Below are 12,033 nucleotides of genomic sequence, written 5' to 3' on the forward strand. Positions count from 1 at the left end.
GAGCGTCTAATCTCACAATGCTTTTAAACAATTGCGTTTAGTAGACCAAATATGAGTCACACAACTCTAACTGATATTTTGTTGTATATATCACAAAAATCCCAAAGTTTGAGAGTCGGTAGCACAGGTGTTGCAAAGGCAGAGTGTCACAGTATTTTGAAAACTATAAAGTGTATGAAATTTTCATTCACGCCAGTGACTTTGACATGTGAGATAATCCAGTTTAGCAATTTTAATAAAAATCTGAGATATAGTAGTTATTTTTTAAAAAAATGTGGTCTGTCATAGAACCACATTGAGGAAGATAACAGTGGTTATCCAGGCCCATACAGTGGTATCTCAGGTTAAGAACTTAATTTGTTCTGGAGGTTCATTCTTAACCTGAAACTGTTCTTCACCTGAGGTACCACTTTAGCTAATTGGGCCTCCTGCTGCTGCACGATTTCTGTTCTCATCCTGAAGCAAAGTTCTTAACCCGAGGTACTATTTCTGGGTTAGCGGAGTCTCTAACCTGAAGCGTCTGCAACCTGAAGTGTCTGTAACCTGAGGTAACACTGTACATTATAGCTTTCCATGGAAGCTGGATTCCAGAATTCCAGTAGAAGTCAATGAACATAGACTTCCCTGGCTTGGTTGTTCATCCCCACAAAGTGCGGATATTGGAAATAGTAACAGGGCAGCCACATGATGGAGCTGAAGTTAACAGCAGCCCCTCTTAATTCATGCATCATGCTGTGTCACAGCTAGTCACTTGAAATGAATACTTTGAATTGGTCTTAGGTACTGATCAGGGACCTGCTGAACTGTGACTCATACCAGTTTTCTTGCAAGGCATCTTAATGGGCTTATTAAAACGCACCCACCCCAAAACCAATAACATTAGTTCTCAGTTGCAATCAGTTTTTTCCTAGGCGTTTTGCAATATTTCCAGACTATTTCCAGAGTGCTTACATTCTCTGTGCCTTTTATTCGAAAGTTACAGAGGGTGGCCACATACAAGCATTTTTATCATACACTTTCTGGGTGCAAGGTTAATTTATCCTAATTACTTGGTAGTATGATACAAGCCCTATTCAGGTGATTGGTACCCATGGATATCAAATGCCTATAGGATTTCCTCTACATCTCCTAGATGCCAATGCATGTGCCTACCACACTTCTAGTCAATGCATATTTGACACCAAACTGCAGGGGTCCTATGCACTCCCATACATATGAGCATATGACTGTATCCATGGGGATGGGTTGCTTGACTGATCAGATTTCCCCTCCCCATGGAGGGAGCCATACATGGGTAGGCCCTCTTCAGGATGCCCTTGACTATGCATCACTTCGTAACATCAGAGCCCAGGAAGTGGGGTAGTCTACATATTTTAAAGCAGAGTCTCCAGCTGTTGCTAGACTTAACCTATCATCACTCCTGGCTACTAGTAAAGTTGGTGGGGGATGTTTGGTATGGTAGTCTAATAGTGGGGACTCGAGGCTGAATAACACTGCTCTAGAGAGCTCCTCCATGGCGTTTGGTAGTGAATGCCTGAACATGGCTACAGATGATCAAGTTACCACCGAATAAGACCATCCTGATGTTGTTGGTTATCTGTATGCCATACGGACTCAACTAATCCCTCGTCAACTACACACACACACACACACACACACACACACACACACAGTGTTAATCTTCAACTTGTTAAGTGGTCACCTGTATTGGTAAATGGCTGTCCTGTCTATGCCAAATCCATGTACAGAAAAGCAGGGAATCGTCATGAATATCTATAATGGCATTTGAAGTCCAGTTAGCTGACTTTGCTGACTAAGAACTGTTGACTTTAATATGGTTCCACATAATACCCCATATGGCAAATGGCTGACTTCTCAGCTAAGCTTTGATGGTGGGGGTGGGAGGGGCAATGTTTTTTTAATTGCTGCTTGATTGTGCTTTCATTATTTTCCCATCTGATTGGAAACAATATTTATAACCACGTCCCTTTTAAGTAATTACAAGAAGATGTGAAAGACAAATATACTGACATAAAAGGAGAATGGTTTGATTAACAGTAAAACAGGAACATTTCTAAGATGTCTCTTTCATCTTTTGTTTGATACAGATGTAAAGTCACATCATTCAGGGATGAATCAGTTGGAGCAGAACATTTGCAGTGGTTCCTAACAAAAACACTGGCATTTATTTCTCAAATTAAACATTCAAAAGCAGATATATGCTGACAATATAGTGATTGAGTTAGAGACATGCAGCCAGATGCCCTGAGTTGGAAGATGTAGTTGAGGCAAGGTGTGCTATTGAGGCAGTAGCAGTGAAAGCTACTGAAAGGATGGGTGAAATCTGTCCATTTTGCTTTCTCCCAGTTTCTCATTTTTCAGTTCAGTTCTCCATGTTTTCTCATCAGTTTGCATGTGTTTCTTTTAAAGTCCTCATCAAAATTCACCAGCATTATAGTGCAAATCTGTTACCAAGTGGTTCCCAATCTTTGAGGATCCCTTCTCCTTCCCACCCCCAAATGTCATGGACCCAGCATACAAAAACTTGCCAAGGCTTTAAGACAATGATCCCCTCCCAGAGAGCCAGTGTGGTGTAGTGATTAAGAGCAGTAGACTCGTAATCTGGTGAACCGGGTTCGCATCTCCGCTCCTCCACATGCAGCTGCTGGGTGACCTTGGGCTAGTCACACCTCTCTGAAGTCTCTCAGCCTCACTCGCCTCACAGAGTGATTGTTGTGGGGGAGGAAGGGAAAGGAGATTGTTAGCCGCTTTGAGACTCCTTCGGGTAGTGATAAAGTGGGATATCAAATCCAAACTCTTCTTCCTCTTCTCCCAGTTGAGCCTCCAGAGGCACAAATGGAAGCAAGAGCTGTCTTGAAGCCTCTTGCAAAAGTAGACTTTGAAGCAGCTTCCCTGCTCCTCTTTTAAACACTGATGTTTGGGAATCACTGTTGTAGGCCATACTTCAGGATGCTTAAGCAAACTTTAATGCGAAACAGCAGGTTTTGTAACTTGAGAGAGAAAAATATGTACCATCCTATGTGCAAAGTGGAATGTGCCACTGTAAGTCTCAGAGTTCCTTAGTTTTTTTGGGGGAGGGGGGGCTTCTACTATTCCATATGTCACAGTTCCTGCTTGCCTTTTTGTATACAAGCAGTAGGAGCCAGTCTCCCTGGCATACTTTATCAACAGTAGTATCAGATGTAGGAGAGGACATGATGTGAGCGTCAATCCATTTGGAATGTGCATGCAATTAAGACCATTTTTTCCACAAATGAATCAGCATCCATGTGAAGTCCTGCCCAGCATTGTTGTGGCCATTTCCATGGATGGAAAGTTGCTTTCAAAGAAGCATGGTGGATGGTTTGGCTCTTAAAAGGGTGATGGAAAGAGTCACGTGTTGAATTAACGTATTTCCGCCCATAAAGGCACATACTTCCTATCTCTGAAGGAATAGCAATAAATGCATCTCAGGCAGTGTGTGGCCACACAGAACCAAAACAACAGACATACAAATATAGGCATATAAAGTGAAAAATGATTGAAGAAGTTTAAAATAAATAATTGCTCGTATAGGCTAAAATACTCTTGTCCAGAACATAAATACTGGTATTTACAGTGCAGACCATGAAGTCAAGTACATATTGACTTGGAAGCAAAGTGTTCAAATGGGGTTTACACACATTGCCCAGGTAAGTGAATAGATAGATAGAATCTTTGTTTGCATCAGCCACTAGTCTTAGCAATAAAATAAAATACAATGTACTGAGGATAGAGGGTTACATCAATACAAATGGCAGAATTAATACGTACACAAGTAAGTGAGTATGTTCCATCCACTTTTTATACAGGCTAGGTAATTCAAACTACAGACAAATAGTCACCAGGTAAGTATAACTGAGTAACAATAGTCACCAACGAACTCATGGCAATCCTATGCCAGTCTACTCAGAAGTGAGTCCCATTGAGTTCAACAGAGCTTACTTCCAAGAAGATTGGTTTATGATTGCATGCTAAATCTTTGTTGAAGCAATGATTCTTCAACATCAACTTTGTTGGACTGGTCATATTGTGCGGATGCCTGATGATCGTCTTCCAAAGCAACTACTCTATTCCGAACTTAAAAATGGAAAGTGTAATGCTGGTGGTCAACAAAAGAGGTTAAAGACTGTCTCAAGGCAAATCTAAAAAAATGTAGTATAAACACTGACAACTGGGAAACACTGGCCTGAGAGCGCTCCAGTTGGAGAACAGCTTTTACCAAAGTTTTCATGGGCTTTGAAGACACTCGAACTCAGGACGCAAGGGAGAAACATGCTAGGAGGAAGGCACGCTTGGCAAATCCACACCGTGATCAACTCCCGCCCAGAAACCAATGTCCCCACTGTGGAAGGACGTGTGGATCCAGAATTGGCCTCCACAGTCACTTACGGACTCATTATTAAAACCATGTTTATGGAAGACAATCTTACTCGGCTACGAGTGATCGCCTAAGAAGAAAGAAGAAGAAATCTCTGTTTGGGGCTTAAAAGATTTTGAAGGGCTCTTGAAAAGAGTTGAAAAGTGAAGCCACTATTTCTAGATTGTATTTGTTTGTAATCCAGATGTATGAAAAAGTGAGACTTTGCAAAATTAAAGCTGTCAAAGGGAAAGGAAAGATCAAGTTGTATGTATGACGGAGAGAGAACTTGGCAACTGGATTGCAAGATGGCAACAGGAGATGATTGGGTCTAATTTTTTGCAGTGGAGCAAATGCCAGATGTTTTCCCCACTTTGATCTTAATAACACTTTAGGCTGCAGACAATAAGATTGGTTTAAAATTTATTGTCTCTTTGATTTCTACATTCTAATGCTTTTAAAGGCCTTTACAAAAGACAGATTTCTAAATATTGGCAACTGAGGTGGCATCAAAAGTGTCAAATCATTAAGCCCCCTCACAAAAAGGTCATGATTAGAACCCCATTTATGTTTCCACGCATTATTAGTAAATGAGTTCTTGTGCAGGCAATCATCAATTTTCTTCATATAATAAAAAGACCTATTGTGTCACATATGAAGATACTTGCAGCATCTGTAGCCCAGCTTCTTATAAACCTTTCATCTTGCATTAAGATCATTGGAGGTTATAACAGTATATTAAAATAATAGTAAGGGACAGGAGTTGAAAGATGTATTAAATGATTCACTTTATTTGGAAAAATCAGCTGTTGTAGAACTTTTATCCGCATGGTAACAAATTATTTAAATATCTCTGGGATTTTATCATTGCTGTAACCAATGCACACTCACAATTTCCATTTACCCATGTTGAATGAATGCCATGAGATGTAGAAAAGTGTTGTGTATTCTGCAAGAAATTCATTAACAGCAATGATCTGGAAGCCCAGTTGCAATACATAGAAGTGCCAGAGACTAAATCACACTTATGAGAGTTTCATGTGCAAACACTTCCCTAAGCAGTATGGGAATTTCGTGTGAGTGTCATCCTCAATATGACCTTAACAGATTGGAGAAATGGGCCCAAACCAACTAAATGAATGTCAATAGGGAAAGATGAAAGGTTCAACACTTAGGAAGAAATAATCAGATGCACAAATATAGGTTGGGGTTCACTTGGCTTAACAGCTCAAAAGGCTCTAGTCGACCACAAGTTTAACAGTGTGTTGTAGCAACAAAAAAGCTAATGCAATTCTAGGCTGCATCAACAGAAGAATGGTGTTCAGATCAAAGGGAGCAATAATAGCAAGCTTGTTCTGCTGCCCAAGAGTGTAGGCCCCAAACCAATAGATTCTAATTGCAAGAAAGGAGATTCCAACTAAACATTAGGAAGAACTTTCTGATGGTGAGAGCTACTTGACAACGAAATGGACTACCTTGGAAGATTAAACAGTTTGGATGGTCGTCTGTCAGGGATTCTTAAGCTGTGATTTGTGAATTGCAAAGGATTGAACTAGATGACCCTTGTGACCCAGTCGTGTGATTCTATGATCCCATGCTTGAAAAAGCATAGTTCATTACTTCTCCCTTATTTGTAAAACTGTGACTTCATTGAATCCATCCCCATGAATAACTACTACTCTCTAGACAGTGGATGATTTCCATGCAAACATGGAACACTATCAGAACTGGCCCAACACTTTTGGTGCCTGAGATAAAGTATAAGACTGCCCCCCCCCCAATTCTATGTACAGAAGCTGACTGGACTAGCAGGTGAATTTCACTTTAATGCTGGCGATGGAATGGTGTATTCCATCCCATCCGAATGCAGCAAACTAGCTTAAGAGTTGGACCATAAAGAAGGCTGATCGCTGAAGAATTGATGCTTTTGAATTATGGTGCTGGAGGAGACTCTTGAGAGTCCCATGGACTGCAAGAAGATCAAACCTATCCATTCTTAAGGAAATCAGCCCTGAGTGCTCCCTGGAAGGACAGATCCTGAAGCTGAGACTCCAATACTTTGGCCACCTCATGAGAAGAGAAGACTCCCTGGAAAAGACCCTGATGTTGGGAAAGATGGAGGGCACAAGGAGAAGGGGACAACAGAGGATGAGATGGTTGGGTAGTGTTCTCGAAGCTACCAGCATAAGTTTGTCTAAACTGTGGGAGGCAGTGGAAGACAGAAGTGCCTGGCGTGCTCTGGTCCATGGGGTCACAAAGAGTCAGAGACGACTAAACGACTAAACAACAACAGCTTAAGAGTGTTCATTGCAGGTTGTGTGGCACATGTAGCTTAGTGTCCAAAACTACTCACTGCCTCAAAACATCTGGTGCCTCAGGTGACCATTCCGTCAAGACAGCAAACTCTAAAGTAATAAATAATAAAACCATCCATACAAATGCTAAAATCCATGAAACAATTTAATCAAATATAAAAGTTATCTTCCATAAATGACTGGGTTACAACTTCAGTGAAAGCCTTCCTAAATAAACATGTCTACTGTAGGTGCCTAAACATAATCACACTAGGTTTCTTTCTGATTTCAGCTGGTAATTGTTTCAAGAGGTTTCCAGCAACTGGTATTCAGAAGATTATGGGAAAACATAGCAGCAGTTTTCAAGTATCTGAAGGGCTATCATGCAGAAGATGAACCAGACTTGTTCTCTGTTGCTCCAGAAGGCTCAACTTAATTGATTGGGTGGAAATTGCAGGGAAACAGATTTCAGGTCGACATTTAGTAAAAACTCCTTGAGTAAAAGCTGCTCAGCAGTGGAACCGCCTCCTTTGTTGGAGGCATATATGCAGAGGTGGACAGCTATCCACCAGAGATTTGGGTGTTGCAGATTCTGAACTGAGCATGATGCTGGATTAGGTTACCTGCGAGGTCCCTTGATCCCTGTGTTTCTATTAATATAATAGATAAAATACTGTATATGATACAGAGCCTGAAAAGAAGTCATGCCACTAATGACATGCTACTGTTAGAGTTAAGATGACAAGCAGGCCCACACCATGAATAGTACACAGGACAGAAGTAGGAACAGTAGTCAGACCCAAACGTACAAGGCTTGTATGCACAACATCCTTCTCTAAAGCTGGGAGTCAGAAATACGTGTATATTTGATTCGAATGGTTTCCTGCCCGATCCCTGCTGCGTACCTGGCTACCTGGGGCTCCCATCACACTGTGGTCCATTGGGCTGACCCTGGAAGGAAGTGCAATTGAAGTTTAAACAAGGACATGTTGTGAGGGAGAACTTCAGCCAACTGAAACTCAGAGTGCCTCTTTCCCTTTCGGTTAGAACTGGATGTGGCTCCCTGAGGCAAAAGGTCAGCACGTCCGTCACGCATAGGCGAGACCGTCTGCTCTTCTCAGTTGGAGAGGGATGTTATTTTCTTAAGAAGCAGGATGTTATTCCTAGAGGTCTGCCACTTGGCGAGGTCAACAGTAATATTTTATGCCTAATGTTTATGATTAATTTTGGCTGCGGCCTTTCCTTTCAGCATTTGTATGGTGTCAACCTGAGCTGGCGAGGGTCAGAACTTGACAAGGTTATGGCGTGAACCATACATTTGCTTTTCTTCCCCAAACAAATACTAGAATAACAATGCACATGGGAGCTGGGAAACACATGGTTAACTCATACCATAAGATCTACACACTCAAGAAACTAGAGTACAATCCAGGAATCTTTTTCTTTCTTTCTTTCTTTCTTTCTTTCTTTCTTTCTTTCTTTCTTTCTTATCTATTTTCAACTAAATGGAATCTTATTAACCGCAGCTATAGTTGTAACCAAATGCCAAAATGTTGGGGTATTTATTTATTTTTGCCTTCTTTCTCAAAAAAGCTTTGATGACTGTAGAGAAGCTTGATATTATATTCAACTTGCAAAGGTGTGGTTTGTAATGTCAGAGGATTTGGGCTCCACAGCAAAAGCAACATTACTATTCACCCTTACTTAGGAGTAAGCTCAGTGGAACTTTCTTCAGAGTAAATGAGCATGGTATTAGATGATATAAAAGACAAGGTAGATTAGAACACAAACTTTCCGAAAGAAGCTGCTCTTGCAATGATGAAAGCAGAATGATTGTGAAGATTCTAGCTTACTTCTCAAAATACGATGTAGAAAATTTCAAGCATAGCAACAGCATCTGACCATGCTTGGAATTATATATACAGTAGTTTCTGCAATAGGGTAAATTTTGGCCACAGCAAAATGGGACTGCCCACCTTATAGACCTGTAAATTCACTTAGATCATCTGGGGGAGATTCTCCTTGTGGCGCTGAACCCTACAGTATATAATAAATCTGTGACTTGAAAATGGGCATTTTCTGTGGTTGTTGCTAATTTCATTCTATACCACTTTATTTTTTTCAAAGAAAAAAGATCAAAGTGGTTTACGACAATTAAAATGTTAAATAAAATAATCCAGAATAAAATGTTCTTGAAGAAAGTCAGATATAAAGTGTACATTCAATTTTATTAATATCATAAACATAGAATGTATCTGCTGCTGTTGCTGCCAATCTTGCCCATGGTGGTTCATGATGGGCGGCAGCTGTGGAAGCGCAGGGTTGATGACTTGGGTTTACACTACGAAATAGCCAAGATGTTCTCTGGCCTCTGCAGCAGCCTCAGCTGTTGTAGTTGGAGTCAGTCAGGGCCCTCCTCTCCCAGGCCAGGTGTCAAAAAGCATGCAAGACACAGAACAGGTCCTCCAGGACTCACAGCCAATATGGTCACAAGACAATTATTGCCCTGTTCTGTGGAATTTCCTTCTTTCTGCCAAGGGGGAAGATTCAGACTTCTTATAAAGACTTACCTTTTTTGACAAGGCTTTTCTTGACTCACAAGATTGGAGCCCGATAGATGTGAATGAATTCCTCCTAAGTTTTATTTGCTTTCATATTTTTGCACTTTAAAAAAATTATTTTAGGCTCTATTTTTGGTTGAATGGATACACAGAGTACACCATTTAGAGATTTTTAAATTATTAAGCAATTTAGAACGGATTTGAAACGAATGAATGAATGAGTGAATGAATGAATGAATGAATAAATATATAAAAATTGGAAGGCAGAAATATGTAGCAAGGGAAACACTACTCTGAAACAAAAGGAACAAGTGTTTTTTTTGGGGGGGAGGCTAATCAAAACACACTTATGTTCTTCCATGTGTAGCCTCATTCATGCCACCACAGTTCAAGGCACTTTGAAAAATAAGTACAGTGGTACCTCGGGTTACATACACTTCAGGTTACATATGCTTCAGGTTACAGACTCCGCTAACTCAGAAATAGTACCTCAGGTTAAGAACTTTGCTTCAGGATGAGAACAGAAATCGTGCTCCAGCGGCACAGCAGTAGCAGGAGGCCCCATTAGTTAAAGTGGTGCTTCAGGTTAAGAACAGTTTCAGGTTAAGAACGGACCTCCGGAATGAATTAAGTACTTAACCCGAGGTACCACTATAAAGATGATTTCATTTTTAATCTACAATTAATCTACAATTTTGGAAACTTGCTAAGAAAGTTGTTGCAATGCGTTTGGACCCCTCTTACAAAAACTATAACCAAATTGTGCATTATGGTTCCCGAGATGAAGAAGCAGGTTTCAACTTATATTTGGATATAATTGGATGCCATTTTGAATCAAGATGGCAGGCTGACCCTTTCAAAATGGCACTGACTTTTTTGCTTTCCTGGAATTCCTGAGCAAGACTGGGTATGAGGCTTCTAGTGGTATATTTTCCTTAGAAAGAAAGATGCAAGTCAGGTAAAACAGTTTTTTGGTTTTTTTTACCATTACAGATACCTAGTTCTCATTAGCCACAGATGGGCAACCTGTGGCTTTGAGGCTACATATGGCCCTCAGGTTTTGTTTCCCCAAAGTCCTCTGCTGGTCATTAGTTAAAACATCTAGCAAAAGTGACCTGTGTCTCTTCAGCAGCTCAATGGGTGGAGGAAAGTGGGAGACAGGGAGAAAGCAAGAGAAGGGGGAGCCAGAAAGACAAAAATGAAAGGGATGGTACTCTCTGCCTTTGGCTCTTCTTCTTCCCATCACAGTCATACGTGACCCAATCACTTACCCTCAAGGGTTACATAAAACTTAAAACAGTTGCAGACAACAAAACCAACACACTTTAAAATTCCTATTCGATTTTTAATGTATGAACTGGTAGAACACGAATTAGAATAACATGTTTCGAAAAGTATTCTGTTGATCAGGTGATCTTTTGGTGGTTATAAAGCTATGGCGGACGGGATCAAAAAGTGTGTAACAACATACAGGTTTGCAACAAATGAAAAGTAGATCAGCCATTAATGAAACACCTGCAAATGTTTATCTTGTAATATATATCTATATCTATATCTCCGTGGAGTCAAAATACATCATTCTTGTTTTTAAATAAATAAAAGTTTCCACTGCATCAGGGTTAGTCTGAAGCTAGAGATTTAGCATATAAAAATACAGAGCAATAATACGGAAAATATATTCTATTATTTACATGCAATGGTCCCATATCTCTCTCTTTGAAAAATAAAAGCATTTTTACAAATTTAACTTATCTTGAAATTTCCAGTAAAATTAGATTTTAAAATACTCAACGGGAACATATGGTACATAAAGGTATTGTAAAGAAAAACAGCATAATCCATTCTTCTTTTTAACAACTGGGAACTTCCCTGAAAGGAAGAAAAGCATTGCTATTCTGCATATCCCCCCCCCCCCTCTATATTTACATCCATGCAACAAGCATTTCCTCAGCATGCCTGGCAATGCTATTCTGGTAAAAGAGCAGTACATTCTAGAATTATTGATGGGGCAGCTTGCCTTATTAATGTCACTTCCAGAGACAGTTCCCATTTCCACCCCACTCTCCACCTTCTCATTGGTCTTATATGTATTTTATACATACTACTGTTTCTTTAACAATATTAATCCTTAGTATCTTTATACTGAGCCCCCCACCCACCCAGTGCCTCAAAACAGCTAATAAATCTTACCTCTTTAATCATTGCAACAGCCTTACTAGGTAGGACCAGTGTTATCATCACCACCCTAGATGGCAGAATCATAGAATCATGGAATTGTAGAGTTGGAAGGAACCAAAGTGGGTAATAAGGTGCAGACAGGCTAGGACCACGAGACTCCAGATAACCTAAGACTTCCCAGTAAATTTATGATTAAGACCAGTGCTATTTTTCTAGAAAACGAGGCGCCAGAACTCACCATGAATGTCTCCCTAGTTCTCTTATAATGGCAATGGTGCCCATCTGAGAGGTGCTGGAACCAAGTTCCAGCAAGTTCTGGTTGAAAAAGAAGCCCTGATTAGGAGAAAATTTGATCCATAAAGTTATTGCCATGTTCTTAACTACTACACAACCCCCGCTGTATTTAGAGGACAAGACATTCGGGCATTTCAGTTTCTTCATGCTTAAAATCTTTATATGCACTGAAAATCTTTATATCAACAGCACTGTCAAGTCTCAGATGTTGCTGCAAGCTCAGGAATTTATTTCATATCACACAAGTGCCTGCTCCTTATGCAATAGTCTGGATTGCATCATTACACAAGGATTGCTGACTTGCCTC

The 12,033-nt window shown here is 40.3% G+C and overlaps 1 protein-coding gene across 1 annotated transcript in view; it reads right to left on the bottom strand.

Annotated features, from left to right (window-relative positions):
- Positions 1-6,605: 6,605 nt before the first annotated feature.
- Positions 6,606-12,033, bottom strand: part of LOC310708985 (formin-1-like) — a 179,503-nt gene continuing 174,075 nt past the window's right edge. Inside the window, exon 3 of the mRNA XM_083507957.1 lies at positions 6,606-6,670. Coding sequence (XP_083364083.1) covers positions 6,651-6,670 — 20 coding nt within the window. The 3' untranslated portion in view covers positions 6,606-6,650. The remainder of the gene's footprint in view (positions 6,671-12,033) is intronic.

This window comes from Podarcis liolepis, assembly GCF_965112155.1.
Source record: "Podarcis liolepis genome assembly, chromosome: 1".
Taxonomy (NCBI): domain Eukaryota; kingdom Metazoa; phylum Chordata; class Lepidosauria; order Squamata; family Lacertidae; genus Podarcis; species Podarcis liolepis.